Genomic DNA, 17,741 nt, shown 5'->3' with positions numbered 1-17,741 from the left:
ATTTCATTGGAGAATACTCAAGTGTTTCTTAGAAAAACAAAGATAATATTGTCAGTATTAAAAGTTAATAACATTGGTATCATCATCTTCATGCATCTAAACTCTGTTTTTGCAGTACACACTTCCCTGGGAGAAAATATCTAACATCAACAATGTAAAATCGATGTGATTTTTAACATAGAATAGAGAGATAATGTTTGCTCCTTTCCTATCCTTGACTCAATGGTTTAATTAGTATCAAAACATCTGGCCAAACTGTTAAGTTGTGAGGTTGTTCTGAGAGCTGGAGGTCAATAGTTTTAAAGATAGCCTTTGAAGATTCTTCTTACCACATTCTAAACACTGACTGCAGCAGAACCCAAGGATGTCAAACACATATTACATGTACAGAGGTATATTTTTGGTGTCACTGCCATCCAAATCCTTTATATTTTTAGGCTAATTTATTAATGAAAGAGAAAACCAGATAAAATTCTATGGTGGAGCCAAGTAATTTCTTTTAGACCTATGTTTAGACAATTATTTCTAAGCTTGCTTTCAACTGTTTTTTATTAATAAGAAAATAATATGTAACATTTTTATTTGCTAGGCATTTTACATGCATTGGCTTTGTATTCCTTAAAAAACCTATTTGAGGTTGCCTATTAATTGATTTTAAAAACTGTATACCAGGGAGTACAAGGGTAATCAGGTATAGAATTCTCACCTGCCATGTGGGAGAGCGAGGTTCAATTCCCAGTCCATGCACTTTCCAAAAACAGATGAGCAAAACAAACAAAAAACACAACGAACAAAAACAAAAATTCAACAAATGGTGCTTCAATAATGTGACCCCACCATACAACCTACAAAAAAAATAAAATGTATACCACAGGCTTATGCCTCCTTGAAGTTCCTTAAAGAATATAAGACAAAATAAAATAAAGTACATATTATTATCACTAATTCTTTAACCATTTTTTTCCTTATTTTTAAAGCATGCACATTGGTCTTCTTAGTTACCTTTTTTCACAATCCTTTTAGAGAGCCCTTACTCTTGCTGCAGTCAAATCCAGCCTGGTGTAGCAGAAACAATATTTTGAGGTACATATTTGCCTGATGAGATTCAGAGAGGCATGACATAAACTAAAGAAAAAATGCTTGCAAGTACAATAAAAAAGAACCTTTTATATTATGATCTTTATGCTCCATCAATACATTAACTGAAATGAAAAAAATAAATACCATAAATATTTGCCTTGTACCAATATCCTTAGATATGAAATTTTATTTCATCTTCCCTGTGATCTTGCAAATTTTCCAAATACCCATCACAGTTTTGTTTATGTGTATATGTGTGTATGTGTGCTGGAATGCATATGTATGTGTATCAGGAGAAGGTAGTTTTATGTTGAAAAGATTGTTACAATTTTATGATATAGTCCCAGAACTGTAAAATTACTGAACCTAATGGAGAAAATTCAGATGAATCAAAATTGGATGTTGAGAAAATTTTGCCCAGTTTTGAACCTGCTTTCAATCAAGACTTAGGATATGTTTCAGAACATTTCTATCCAAGATAGAACAAAATAAAACTATATGAGTTAAACAAATAAAGACAACTGGGAAGGCAAAGGATTAGGGGAATGGGATTATGAAAATTTCTGCAAAATCATATACAACAGAGATAATAGCGGAGGAAGTGACACACAACCCATGGGTTTCACCTTACATGGTCACTGGAACCAAGTTTAATGTTTGATAGATTCTCAATACATAGTTGTTGAATTAAAAATAGAAGAGACAATAACCAAAGGTATATTCTTGAGAAATATGTCTATTTAGAGGACAGGAGAAAAGATTTCAATGTAAAAGAAGAAAAGGGGAAGAAAACCTTTTCTATGCAAAATATGAAATAATGTGAAAGAGGACTTATTGCACGATATTTTCTCAAACTGTAGAACAGTATCACTCAAAAGTGTGGTCCTAAGACCAACAGTGTCAATATCACCTAGAGATTTGTTTAGAAACAAAAATCTTTGGGCTTAATTATCTAAATTCTTGAGTTGGGCCCCAGGCATCCATGTTTAACAAGCTCTCAGACTGATCTTTATGCACACTAGAGTTTTGAAAAATAGCGCAGCATATTTCTGGAAGATAGAGTGACTGGCATAACTCAGTTTGCTGATTTTGAGGAGGTTTCAAGTGGGTTTGATTAAAGGTCCTTTCCAGAATCAAGCTGCAAATTATCATATCAAATTGCTTAGATTAAAGTGTGCAAGGTAAACAATTTGATCTGTGTTTTATTTCTTAAAATCTTTCCAACAATGACACTCTTGAATCAAATGAGAAGGAAAGCAACATTAACTTTATTCATTTAACCACCACACCTATTATTAGATAATCCAATTCACACTGTCAGCTGCAGGAAATGATTGTGGTATCTATTTGAAAAAGTCTGCCCTTTATAGCTATTGGCTAGGAAATACAAAATTAATGATAGAAAGAAAAAGATGTTTGACCTTGGGTTTGGTAGTCTGTAAATCTTCCCCACTTTCTCAGTATCAGAATTAAAATGATTTGAAAATTATCCAGTCATGCATGACATTTTATGGAAGCCTGGACAGTAAATTATCATCAAGGTCTGTCCCTACTGATTTCATATTCTAAATTGCATCTAAATTAGAAGCTCTTGGAACAGGTAAGCGAACCCTTTGCATAAAGTGTCACAGAAATTACAATTACAATTTTGCATTGTAATGCAAATTGAATAGTTCCAGTATGTGATTATGAATCATGAGATCTTGAGCAAAAATCTGATCTTTAGAAAAATTCTTCCCTTTGATCATGATTGTCTTTGTGTCAGGTTATTTTCTATTAACAGAAATATTTCCAGGGGATAAAAAGCTGGCTTCTGAATTATCTCTGCACCTTTAAAGTTGTGCTTAGAGGCACAAGGCTTCTCAAACTTGAATGTGCATATAAATCATTGGGAAACAGGGTAACATAGATTTAAATTTAGTAAGTATCAGATGGAGCCTAGAATTTTGTATTTCTTACAAAACTACAAGACAATAATACTCTTGCTCCTGGCTTATACTCTGCATGTTGAGAATCAATGTCATGGTACTCCTCAGCATTAACTCATCTGGGTATATGTTTAGGCTTATGCTCAATCTGTGTTGTTGCAGACATAAATAAACTGTCTTGCATCTTGTACTTCACCTATCATTCACAAATAAATTGTCATCTGATATGTGCTAAGAGAAGCTTCTGTAGTATAAGGAAAACCTAGGTTTGTGTTTGTCCCAATTCCTAGGGAAGCAATCTATGAATTCTCCATGAGAGGAGGGTCTTTTGTTTTTCATGATTGGTCCAGGACCACACCTAATAGTTCATATCTTAATTGATGACTGCAGTTGGACAGCCACACCTGCAGGTTTAAGGTGGGGAACTGGCCACACCCAAAAGACCAACCATATGATTGGGGGGTGGGGCTTTGAACCACATATTATCAGCCCACTTCCCCATCCTCTGGAAGAGGAGGGAGGCTACACATTGAATAAATCCACAAGGACATTGATTCATTGATTCTAGTAATCATACCTACATAATGAGACCATATATGAATGCAGTACATTGAAAGCTCCTGTGAGCTTCTACAATTGATAAGTTACATTTCTGTGCCTGAAGGGTAATGTATCTTGACTCCAGGTGAAAGGAAAAGGGAAGCTTGCATTTGAGACCCATCCAGACACTGCCCTCCGTATCTCTTTTTTGTATCCTTTTACTATAATAAAACAAAAATTGAGAGTATAATGCTTTCAGTGATTCTGTGAGTCATTCTTATCAAATAAATGGGTGGTAAGAATCCCTGAATTTGTAGCCCGTAGGTCAAAAGTATAGACATCCTGGCCCCTGAACTTGGGTATGGTGTCTGAAATCTCTTAAAGAGGTTTACCCTTAACCTGTGGTATTGGCCTTAACTTCAGGTATTTAGAGTCAGAACTGAATTGATTGAGTTACAGTAATATTTTCTGCACGGAACAATTAAATTAATATGGATAATTGGTGATGCCTCCCCTAGATTCACAATTACAGTCATCTTTTGGAGTTATTGTGAGTTTGGTTCCAGACCCCTGCAGTTGGTGTCAGAGACTGTTGGAAGTTATTGAATTTACATTTTATGATACCATTACAGTGTTTCATAAATAATGAGTCAGAATAAAAGATCTCAAATTCCAAAGTATGTTTCAGGGGTTCCAATGATCATGCATTCCTCCAAACCCCCAATGACATATCATGATCCATGCAGTTCTCATCAATGAACCATTTTAAAAGATATGCTGAATAGTTGTTAAAATAGGCTAAATGCACTGCATAAATCATAGACCAACTTTTTTGAGTTGAAAAGAAATAAAGAGGTCATTGAGGTAATTTACGACCAATACTGGACTCCTGTTATATTTCCCTCAGGGTTTGCCTTACAGATTTTATGTAGGCAATTAATGTAGAGAGAATGTAGGTTGGTATTTCTCAAGATAAGATATTATCTTTAAGAAAGCCCAAATCATTTAAAGGTCACTTATGTGTTATATGGAGACAGAGTATATTTCTTCACAGTTTTCACTTATTAATTGTAGTTTTGTCACAAGAAGCTATAGACAAAACCAAGCTCCTTCGGTTGCAGTGGTAGGTTGTTGGTATTAGAAAGATGTCTTATGTTCCCAACTCTAGGCATTCCTCAAAATTTATGAGAAGCCAGGAAGATTGATGACACAAAATATGATTGAGAGGGGTTTATCTTTGATTTTCTATTAGTTTAATTGGAATAGCAGGGAGGGAATGTATCACTGGAAAATTTAGAGGACGAATTGACCAACTATGCTTATTCCTTATGATGCCTGAATTTTATTCAGCTAAACTCACACATAAGTTTGTTTATTTACAACATACTTTCTAGAATTATTCATATGAACTCGGAAATCCCAGAAAAATCCAAGAAAAGTTTGTGGATTTGGAACACATTACATGGTATAGTCCTTTTAAAGTTCTAAAACAGAGGAACTCAAGCTACATTGGGCTATTGAGATCTGTGTTAGTCAGGGTTCTCTAGAGAAATGGAACCCACAGGGAAGGACCTGTAAATATGAGATTTATAAAGGTGTCTCATGAAACCATGGGAATGGAAGAGTCCAGAATCCATAGGACAGGCTTTGAAGCTGGTGGCTCTGATGAAAGGTCTGGATAAACTTCACAGGAGAGGCTCACTGGCTGAAGAAGCAATGAAAGAATCTCTCTTCTTCATTCAAAGTCCTCAACTGTTTGGATTTTGTCATTTTGGGAAACATGCCTTAGTTGATGTAATCATCCCCAGATGCAATCAACTAACTGATGATTTAATACCCAGTCTTCTGGTTTATCAACCAGCCATGAAATATCCTTGTAGCAATGGTCAGGCCACTGCTTACCTGACCAGATGACTGGGAATAATTATTTTGTAAAATTGACTTCAGAATCTAACCATCACAAGATTTATTGAGGGAGGAAAGAATATACAAAAGAGAGATTTTTGCCTTGAATAATGTATGCCAGAGTGGTTGAAAGGCAGGGAGTACAATGCTTTGCAATGTGACTAGGAAATGAGCCAAACAAGAGAAAAAGATTTATCATTTTTAGATTTTTTTACCACTGCTTCTAGGAATACTTTCTTGGCAGCATGGAACAATTAAATTAGTATGGATAACTGGTGACTGCCTCCCCTAGATTCACAATTGCAGTCATATTTTGGAGTTATTGTGAGTTTGGTTCCAGACCCCTGCTACTAAGTGAGTCACACAATTTTTTTGGTTTCCAAGTGCATGCAAAGGCTATGTTTACACTATACTATATTATATTAAGTGAGCAATAGCATTGTCTATAAAAACAATGGTTGTACCTTAATTTTAAAATATTTTATTGCTAAAAAATGCTAATCATCATTTAAACCTTCAGTGGGTTGTAATCTTTTGCTGGTAGAGGGTCTTGTCTGCTTAATTATGGCTGCTAACTGATCAGGGTGGGGGTTACTGAAGGTTGGAGTGGCTTTTTCAATTTCTTAAGATAAGAAAGCTATATGTTTTGCTGCATGAGTAACTCTTCCTTTCATAAAAGATTTCTCTGTAGCAAGCAATACTATCTGATAGCATTTTACCCACAGCAGAACTTCCTTCAAAATTGGAGTCAATACTCTCAAACCATGTCACTGCTTTATTAACTAAATTTCTGTAATATTATAAATCCTTTGCTATTATTTTAACAATGTGCACAGCATCTTCACCAGGAGTAGAATCTATCTCCAGAAACTGCTTTCTTTGCTCATCCACAAGTAGCAATTCCTCATGGGTTAAAATTTTATCATGAGATTGCAACAAATCAGTCACATCTTCAGGCTCCACTTCTAATTCTAGTTCTCTTGCCATTTCTACCACACCTGCAGTAACTTCCTTCACTGAAGTTTCGAACTCCTCAAAGTCATCCATGAGAGTTGAAATCAACTTCTTCCAAACTCCTGTTATTGTTAATATTTTGACCTGATCTCATAAATCACACATGTTCTTAATTACATCTAGAAGGGTGACACCTTTCTAGAATCTTTTCAATTTACTTTGCCCAGATTCATCAGAGGAATCATTATTTACTGAAGCTATAGTCTTATGAAATGTATTTCTTAAATCATGAGACTCCAACTTGGAATAATTAATTGATCCATAGGCTACAGAATGGATGCGGTGTTAGCAGGCATGGAAACATTAATCTCATTACATACTACCATTGAAGCTCTTGGGTGACCAGATGCCTTGTTAATGAGTTCATATTTTGAAAGGACTTTTTTTTCTGAGAAATACATCTCAACAGTAGGCTTAGATATTCAGTAAATCATTATTAACAGATGAGCTGTCATTCAGGCATTGTTGTTCCATTTATAGAGTACAGACAGAGTAGATTTAGCATGATTCTTAAGGATTGTGCTAAAGAATTATGCCCTAGGATTTTCAGAATGGTAAATTAGTAGTGACTTCAACTTAAAGTCACCTGCATTTTCCCCTGACAAGAGAGTCAACTTGTTCTTTGAGGCTTTGAAGACAGGCTTTGATTTCTCCTCTCTAGCTATGAAAGTCCTAGGTGGCCTCTTCTTCCAATAGAAGGCCATTTCAGCTACATTGAAAATCTGTTGTTTAGTGTAGCCACCTTCATCAATTATCTTATGTCGATCTTCTGGATAACTTGCTGCAGCTTCTGCATCAGCATTTGCTGCTTCACCCTGCACTGTCATGTTATGGAGGTGGCTTCTTTCCTTAAACCTTATGAATCTACCTCTGCCAGCTTCAAACTTTTCTTCTGCAGCTTCCTCACCTCTCAATTCACAGAAGCGAAGAGAGTTGGGAACTTGCTCTGGATTTGGTTTAAGGAAATGTTGTAGCTGGTTTGATCTTCTATCCTGACCACTACAACTTTCTTTGTGTCAGCAATTAGGTTGCTTTGCTTTCTTATCATTTTGTTCCCTGGAGTAGCACTTTTAATTTCCTTTAAGAACTTTTCCTTTGCATTCACAACTTGGCTAACTGTTTGGTGCAAGAGGCCTAGCTTTTGGCCTATCTCAGCTTTCAACATGACTTCCTTACTGAGGTTAATCATTTCTAGCTTTTGATTTAAAGTGAGAGACATGAAAATCTTCCTTTCACTTGAACATTTTAGAGGCCACTGAAGAATTATCAATTGGCCTAATTTCAATATTGGTGGATTACAGAGATTAGGAAGGCCTGAAAAGAGGGAGAGAGATGGGGAAATGATTGGTCTGTTGAGCAGCCAGAACATACAATGTTTATCAATTAAGTTCACCAGTTTATGTTGGCATGGTTCATGATACTTTAAAATAATTATAATAGTAACAACAAAGATCACAGATCACCTTAACAGGTATAATAATAATGGCAAAGTTTGAAATATTGTGAGAACTACCAAAATGTGACCCAGAAACACAAAGTGAGCCCATACTGTTGGAAAAATGGTGCCGATTAACTTGCTCAAGGACATAGGGTTGCCACAAACCCAATTTGTAAAAAGTACAATATCTGCAAAGTGCAATAAAGTATAGTATATCAAAATGAGGTTTAAGTGTATATATTCTGGATACAAGTTTTATGTTGGATTTATATAATAAAAATATCTTCTACTGTGTGGCTTCTCTTTCCTCTGCCTTTGGTGAACAGAAGCTCTTAATTTTAATTAAGTATAATTTTATTTTCCTTTCTTTTATGTGTTCTACTTAAGAAATATTTACCTACCCTAAAAAAACTATCCCAAGAATTTTTTTAAATCAAAAATGACTCCAATAAAATACCAATGATTTTTAAAGTTTCTTTCTAGAACTGTATCAGTTGCTTAATATGAAAATTGAAAACTATAAAGGAATAATTAAGATTTTACCCTGACTTTTCTGTATGATTGGTATTGTAGAGTAATCAGGTGGTTCTAGTTGACAAGTAAAAATCCCTTATAATATAGATTCAAATTAATAAATATGGGGAAATTATAGAGTTGGGGAAAACCCAATGGATATCTAATGAAATAATTGATTCTGTAACAAACATCAATGGAATAACACTAGTAGAAGAAAGATTAATGGTGTCCTTTAAAATGAAAGAGTTAGGCTTCAGCATCTGAACCTCCTGGTCAATCTTAGCATCCCTAAAAGAGGACAACCAAAGGCACTATGTGCATTCCAATGTGGTGCATGATGAAAACCCAGTAATAACTACTAAGCATTCTTGCCAAAAATGTTGTCTGAATCTAAATAGATGCATAAGCTAAATTCCTTAGCTTACATATGGAAAAAAGGAGATGAGTTAAATGACACTACAAAGATGTAAAATGACAAATTCAGATAGTAATAGGATATTCTATAGATAATCTACTTCCCTCGGAAAATACAAAGGGTGCTGTTACTCTTAATCAAAAGGAACATAAAACAAAATGTATTGTTTGTATCCTTATTTTTTTTTAAATGACATTTTGAGCAATTGGGAACATTTTAATATAGGGTGGGAATTAGATTAAAAAGGTAGTACTATTCATTTTGATAGGTGTATTTATATCATCATAGTTAGTTAAGAAATTGGCCATGCATTTAAAGATTCATACCAAAGTATTAAGGATTAAATATACTTTGGTATATTTAAATATTTAGGAATACAGAAAAATAATTTAGCAGAAGGGAAATAAAAGAAGAAAAATGATATGGATGAAGCAAACATTTAAAAATGTTTGTAAACATTGCGTCTAGGTGTTGGTACATGTGGGTTCATTTATTATTAATTTTTAGGTCTGTGTTTTCATTGTAGATGGTCTTGCAGTTTTAGAGTAACAAATGTAGCCAATGATATTTTACGGAAGTATGAATTTTAAAGAAGGCATGATGAATTTCTTTCTTTTTTTAAATTTTATTAGAGAAGTTGTAAGTTTACAAAATAATCAAGCAAAAAATACAGGATTCCTTTGAATGACCCACCACCAACACTTTGCTTTGGTGGGAACATTTGCTATTATTGATGATAACACTTTTTTTTTATAATTGTACTATTTTTTGACAGTAGTTATCTTTGTAACAATTGATCAAAGATTATTAATTAGTCCTATCATCCATTACTTATATTAGGTGTATTTTTCCCATATACCACCCGAGTATCACCTCCTTCTATTAATATGATATATTTGCTATAATTCATGAAAAAACATTCTTATACTAGTACTATCAATTATAGTCCCTAGTCTATAGCAAACTGGGTTCAAACTGTTGTACAGTCCTCTATTTTACCTTTTAGTTTTTATTCTAGTAGTATATACATTTCAAAGGTTCCTTTTTTAACCACATTCACCCATACAGTTCAGTGCTGTTGATGACACTCACAAGAATGCGCTATCATCACCACCATCAATTTCCAAACCTTTACCATCAGCCTGCATAGACTATTGGTACAAATATTCTGTAAGCCCAATCAATCTCCTGGTAAACTATATTTTTGGTTCTAGCTCTCTGAATTTGCTCATTCTAACTATTTCATATCAATGAGATCATACAGTATTTTTCCTTTTGAGTCTGGTTTATTTCATTCAACATGATGTCTTCAAGGTTCATCCATGTTGTTTCATGCATCAAGACTTCATTCCTGAAGATGAATAATATATATATATATATGTATGTATATATATATACCACATTTTGTTTATCCATTCATCTGTTGATGAACACTTGGGTTGCTTTCACCTTTTGGCAATTGTGAATGTCACTATGAACATTAGTGTGCAAATACCTGTTTGAGTCCATGCTTTCAATTCTTCTGGGTATATACTTAGTAGTAGGGTTGCCAGATCATACGGTGATTTTATACTTAGCTTCCTGAGGAACTGCCAATTTGTCTTCTACAGTGGCTGCTGTGGTCAGGATCATTAGTGATCAGGATAATTTAAAATCACCGTGAGAAGGGGGTCGCAAGTGTAGTTCAGTGGTAGAATTCTCATTTGCCTTGTGTGAAACCAGTTTCAATTCTGTCCTGTGCATTCCACCCCCCAACAAATAATTCAACAAATGGTGCTGCAATAATGGAATAGTCACACGGAAAATGAATTAAGTGTACCCCACCTAACAGCATACAAAACAAAGTCTAAAAAAAAATCACCATGAGATACCTTTACAAATTCATTGGAATGACTAGAAATAAAAGACTCACAATTCCACATTTTAAGGAGGATAAGAAACAAATAGGACTCTCAAACATTGCTGGTTGCAAAACAACATAGACATTTGGAAAATTTTTATAGCAACTTATAAAGTTCAAAGTATACTTGACATATTAGACATATTATCCAGCAATCCTATTCCTTAGCATTTACCCCAAAGAAATGAAAATCTATCCCAACATAAAGGCTTGTACACAAATATTCATAGTAGCATTATTCTTAAGAGTCATTAACTGCAAAAACAGAAAGACAAACAACCCAGCTGAAAACTGGACAAAGAACGTGAATAGATATTCCTCCAAAGAAGATAAACAAATGACTAATCAGTATGGAAGAAGATGCTCAACATCATTAGCCATGAGGGAAATGCAAATCTAAACTACAATGAAATACCACTTTACACCTACAAGGGTGACTATTATTTTAAAAATTGAAAAAGCAGTATTGGAGAGGATGCAGGGAAATTGGAACTCTGGTGCATTTTTGGTGGGAATGTAAAATATGTAGCTCCCTAGGAAAGCTATATGACCTTTCCTCAAAAAGTTAAATAAAGAATTACCATGATCTGGCAATTCCATTTCCAGGTATATGCCCACAGAAAGTGAAAATATGGTTACAAATTAACACTTGTACACCAATGTTTATAAGAGCATCATTCACAATAGCCAAAAGTTAGAAGAAAAAAATTTTACACCCAGGGGTGTAAATGTCCTGGCAACATGGGAAAGGACTCCGAAAATGAGCCAGAACCTGGGATTTATTCCGGGTATGCAAAGGCTGTTCAATATAAGAAAATCAATTAATGTAAACACTACATTTAGAGAATGAAGGAAAAAATACAGGGTCATTTCAACTGATGTCAAAAAGGCATTTGACAAAATTCAGCACCCGTATTGACAAAAATGCTTAGAAAAGTAAGAATAGAAGGAAACTTCAATATGATAAAGGACATATATGAAAAATCCTTTGTGAGAACATCATACTCAATAATGAAAGCCTGAAAGCTTTGCCTAAAAGATCAGGAACAAGACAGATACCCACTGTCACTACTGTTATTCAACAGTTTACTGGAAGTCCTATCAGAGCAAATTGACAAGAAAAAGAAAGAAAAGACATCCAAATTGGAAAGGGAGAAGTAAAACTTCTACTATTTGCAGATGACATGATCCTATATAGAGAAAAGTTTGAAAATCCACAAAAAGCTACTAGAGATAATAAACTAATTCAGCAAAGTAGCAGGGTACAAGATGAACATATAAAATTCATTAATGTTTCTATATACTAGTAATAAGCAATCTGAAGATGAAATGAAAAATGTCCATTGTGACCATCATTTCTTTGAACGTGGCACTATTCAACCATGCATAGAAATGTTCTCAGTCTGATAAGCCTCAGTAGTTAAAACCACTTCCCAAGAAAACCTATAAATAAAAGGGTACTGTGTTACCTTATTTCAAAACATCTGACTTGAGAAGGAAGATCTGTTGACACTTTTTTCCTAAGAAACTCTTTACCATGAAGATTCACCTTTTTTTCTTTATTCTGCTCTTCTTTGGGGTCACAATTCTATCAGGTAACATGGTAATGTTTATGAGGTTATTTATACTATTGAATTTGGGGAGACATCAGATAATTGTTACCTGTTAAAAGTATGACAATACTATAGGGATCAAAAGATCATTATACTAAATGTGATGTAGTTCTGAATCAGGCCCTGAAACAGAAAAGGGTAATAGTGGGAAAGCTGGGGAAATATCAATAAAGTCCGCAGCTTATTAATCATACTGCACCAATGTTAATTTCTTAGATTCAATAGATGCAGTATATTATGTGAGATTTTAACACCAGGGGAAGCTGGTTAAAGAGAATACGGGACTTTATTATCTTTGTAATAATCTAAAATTATTTCAAAATAAGAAGTTTAAAAGAAAGGATATGAGATCATTATATTAGTCCCATGACTTTCATCCAGCAACAGTTGTTTAGAATCTATTCTATCTTGACAGGGGGAAAATATTCTTTTGCACCATGTAGAGTTAAGGGATAGATGACTCAGTGTTACAGAGAAACCTACTCGTCTTTTCCTCCTCTGCATGTAGCCTGTGCCAAGGGACTATATTTTCTTTTCTTTTCTATTTTGGCAAGGAGGTGCATGCTTAAGACCTAGGAGACTGAATAAATAAACAAACACAAGATAATTTCTAGTCAAGTGCTATAAAGAAACAAAACTGAATTGTACAAGTACTATAAGGAAAACAAAACAAAATTGTGCAAGGGTGTTTTACTGGAGAGGAGGAAGTAGAGTGCTGGAGGGGAGACTGCCCTGGAAAAGGGAGCAGGAAGGCAGGGACCCAGAGACAGCCTTTTCTCTTTGGCTGTTTCTAGATCAGATCCCAAGACCTTTGCGCATTTCTCTACCCCCTTCTTGCAGAACTGGGGAGATTGGGAGGCTCAAAAATCCGGTCCTGGGCTTGGCTTGGGGTAACTGCCTCCTCCCTTTCCCTTCCTAACCTTCATCCTAGATAAGTAGTAAGAACACTTCCTTAATATTTTGTTCTTGGCACTACAAGCAATCATGCCCATTAATGGTCTTCTTTTAAGCATTTTTGGTAACTACTTTTCCCTCTTTGAGTGCTATAGATCACGTGTATGTTGAATATAACACTCTGTACATGAGCTATATTTTTATAGCTTTCCCCCCCTGAAGACTATGTTTTCATATCAGGTATATAATAGTAGTGTCTTCTGAATTAATGTGTAAGTATCACTCATATAGAAATAGAATAATAACTTCTGGAGATGGAGAGACCATTGACTATAGTCATTTTTAGCAGCTGGCTGATTTTTCCTGGCCATAAAAATTTAGGCCCAACAGAAATTATAGGAGAGGCCTAAAAGAATAGGTTAATTTATTCTCTCATTGTGAATATTACTGAACCCAATCATGACCACCTAAAAATATGTACACTAAATATGATAAATTATCATTTAAAGGATGCAAAGGGATGAAACTCTACCAAGGGAACAATCATCAATAATGTATCAAAGTAACGTAATTCCTTTAACCAAGAGAATAACTTACTCCCGCTCCATCATAGAATTCTTAGAAAAGGATCTCTGGATTTTTTCCAGCATGTAGAAGGGCCAAAAAGAAATGCTATGTAATTTCATGTAGTTTTCAACTTTTAGTAAATATTTTCCTTTTTAAAATTTCAACAATAACTAATGTTCTTAAGTTACTATGTTAAGATTTTAAAAAGTAACTTATTTTCTCCTTATAACAGCCATATCAGGTGCTTTACTAATAACTAAAGTCATTTGCACATTCACTCAATTAACATAAAAATCATGTGCTCTGTAAAATTGGGAATCCTAAGCTACTTGGAGGACTTAAAAGCCAAAGATGAAGATTAAGACATCAATGCTATTATCTTTTTATACGTATTTTTTATATTTTCAAAGTGATGCCACTGTCCTTTTATATCAAACATAGCCAAACCTCCAGAGAACACAATTACTGGCCATAAAAACTCAAAGTAGAAATAATATATCAAGATACCTATTTTCTCTGCAAAACTAGGGAAGATGTGATTTGGAATTGGGGATTTAAAAAAAATAAACAATTAGAGTTTCAATTACAATTCAATAAACAATAAATTCAATAAATAATTTCATATTATAGTTCGCCAACCCAGTGTTTAAACTAAACTGAATGAAAATAAATCTCATATGTATGACTTTTTCCTAATCCCACAGTTATTTTGACACCCCATATCCAGTTTTCTAGATGATAAAAGTTCTGACTCAAAATTGAGGTAGAGAAATCACTCCCTTCCCAGTCAGACAGTTACTAATGAAAAGATATTCAGACAAGATTCGTAAATTTTCTATGTATGGAAATTTCCATTCAAGTTTAATTTTGCTTTCTTTTAATTCTGAAAAATATTTAGCAAAGGTGATTGCACTTCACCTTCCTTTTTCTTTCACTTTATCAACCAAATATAAAAAATCATTGTCAAACATCACTTTTCTTTAAATCCATCATGTACCTTCTATATAAGACAGCATGGTGTGGTAATGAAAGGGTAGCCATGTTTTTGCTTTCCCAATTCCAAGGAAATATAGTGGTGGTCTAAGGAGTAAAATAGCAGGGGAGTGAAAATAAAAGTAAATTGTGGGTTGAAGATTTATTTTTGAAAACATCTTGTCCAGTTCTAGTTTAGACAATGCATATGAATCTTCATATTATTTAAAGAAATTCCTAGTAAGTCAAATGTCAGATGAGTGATACATATGAAGTGTTGTGATAGAACAATGGAAGAAGGGATTACTTTCTCAAGTGGTCAACAGAGACTTCAGAGAGAAGATTGTATTTAAACAGTTTGCACCACAATATGTGCTTGGCTTATGATAGTATCACTTGAACAGTGGGGGAGGGGGTATTTGACTCCTCTTAAGAACAATAGGCAATGTTTGAAGACCTTTTTGTTTATAAGAACTGGGGCCATTAGCATGTTGTACATACAGGCCAGAGATACTATAAACCTACTACAATGCACAGGACAGCTCCCATAATCATGGATTATCCACCAAAAATGTCTAAGTGCCCAGGATGAGAAACCCTACTCTAGAAACTGTCATAGAGCTTGACTAGAATAGATAATAGATATTAGCTGAATAAGTAAATGGATGTGTACAAAGATGAATGTTGGTGGTCCCCAAAGACACAGACTGGGGGGACACTCACATTTAGAGGTCAGAATGAGGATAAAGAAGACAAGAACACTTTAGAGAGGTGAAATACAAGGAAAGGAGTGAGATCATTTCAAAGGGGAATATGGGACAATAGTCAAATGTGACAGAGCTCTTGGCTAAAGGGAATATAATTCAGGGTTCTGCTAAGAGGAAATTGCAGATAGGTTTGAAAACAGTAACTCCCCAGATATTGCCAAATAAGTAATGATATTTAAAAGTTAACTTTTATACTGTATTATTAACTGTTTTACTTGAGTGCTTTTTTTCTTTATTTATATCACATTTGGTATTGCTTCAGTGATGTAGTGAGTTGAGAAGTAATGTTAATGGGAGAGGTAGGTTCTATATGTTATCTAGGCCAGCAACATGGTAATGTAGCTATGAGTTCATGAATTCAATAATAGATACCACCATTTACACTTCTCAGCTGCTGGAATGTCGACAGACTGTCTAATTGGAAGGATCTGGCTTTTAAAGGGACTAATTGGAACATCAAATCCTAATTAATGGCAGAAACCAATGGCAAAATTTATTTGCTTTCACATTACTAATGTATTAAAAGATTTGAGTCTGCCTTTTGGTCAGCAACTTGACAAATTTAGACTTCTTCCATAATGGTTCCCCTAATCTCACCATATGAGGAGGTTGATGACTTATCAAAGGCGATACATATATAAAAATAGAGTCCAAAAAATGGACTTCTGAAAACACAGGGATCACATCATAATTTGAAATAGATAATCAAAGAATCTTTGACCTCAAAGGAATCTTACAACTCAGCAACCTCAAGCTCCCCTGAACCTCCTCCCACCCAGTATCTCCAGCTCTCCTAAATAATAAACTTACACTGAGAATTTATCTCCAAGTTACAGTACAAACATGCAGCTTCTCTTAAAGCTTTGATAGTTACAAAGTCATTTGCTGTATTTTGCCAAATTCTGTATTTCTTAAAATGTGCAAACTGTTAGTTCTGCTCTTTTGAACATGGAAATCAAAAATGCCTTCTTCTACACGACAGTTTTTCCAATATTGTCAGAAAGTCCTCACGATGACAACTACAAACTACTCACTCATTCTTCCATAATTGATGAGAAAATGAGTCAGAAGCAGGCATTGGCAAATTTTTTCTGAAGTTGAGCCAGACAATAAATACTTTTGGTTTTCTGAATCATATGATCTCAACTGTGTCCTCATAGTATAGAAGCAGTGAAGGCAATATGTAAATAAACGTTTGTGGTTCTGTGTCAATAGTTTATTTACAAAAACAGATTGTGGGCTGCATTTGACCCTGTAATACTTATTTGCTGATTCCCTAACTCAGAAGACTGATAGCACAAACATAAATTAGGATAAATGCTTCTTAAGTGGCTATTATTTCAGAATTTTTGTTGTGAAAGAAAAGATAGCACTGGATCACATAGTGTCCAACAGTGGCCAGACCTTTCAGTCAATTCCATTTTTTGCTTTAACCAGTGCTAGCATCACACACATGTCTGTCTAAACTTTTCTTTAGAGGAATAAATCTCAAAACATCAATGGGAGTTGTAGAAATTCAGAGATGTTACCAAACATAACCTATTGCTAAACATTTTTTTAACCTATCACTAAACATTTTAAAAACCTAACATTAAGCTGCAATGAAAATCTTTTGAAGAAAAGAATTCATAAAAGCACAGCATGTCTAAACAATGTTTGTGAAAGAAGAAAGGGGACAGCCCAAATGCATCTAGATAATTCTAAAGACCGAGCATAACAGAGATAGATTCTGAGCACTTTATTTTTTACTGTTGATTTTGGCATTCATGTTTAATTCACTGTCCAATCACTTATAAAGACATAAGCTTGTACATCCAGCTTAAGTCCAAAACACTTTCTGATTTCTGGGATTTACCTTGCACCAAGGGACAGTAAAGTTGTTTAAACTTCCCCTAGTAAGTGAAGATTTTCATAATCATAAATTAAGGAGAGGTCTTTCCTTTTGATCCATTCTACTAGTTTTTCTTCTTGGGGGTTCTCCCTTTAAAACCTGGAAATGTCATAGCTAGATTGCTAATTCCGATTATTATTTCCTTCTTACAGCCAAAAAGAAATATCCTCAATATGGTAGCGTGGATTTGAGGAGAGATTGCATAAGGGGTAATGGTCGATGTAAACTTGAGTGCCATGAAAATGAAGTTAGGATTGCCTACTGCATGAGACCTGCAACTCACTGCTGCTTGCAGAAATAA

The 17,741-nt window shown here is 34.5% G+C and overlaps 1 protein-coding gene across 1 annotated transcript; it reads left to right on the top strand.

The window, feature by feature from the left end:
• The first annotated feature begins 12,273 nt into the window (after positions 1–12,273).
• LOC143682678 (beta-defensin 110-like) lies at positions 12,274–17,741 on the top strand. The gene is made up of 2 exons (XM_077159228.1): positions 12,274–12,331; positions 17,593–17,741. The coding sequence occupies exons 1-2, from the start codon at positions 12,274–12,276 to the stop codon at positions 17,739–17,741; spliced, it is 207 nt and encodes a 68-aa protein (XP_077015343.1).

This window comes from Tamandua tetradactyla, chromosome 5 (assembly GCF_023851605.1).
Source record: "Tamandua tetradactyla isolate mTamTet1 chromosome 5, mTamTet1.pri, whole genome shotgun sequence".
NCBI lineage: Eukaryota > Metazoa > Chordata > Mammalia > Pilosa > Myrmecophagidae > Tamandua > Tamandua tetradactyla.
This window is presented reverse-complemented; position numbering and strand designations above follow the sequence as displayed.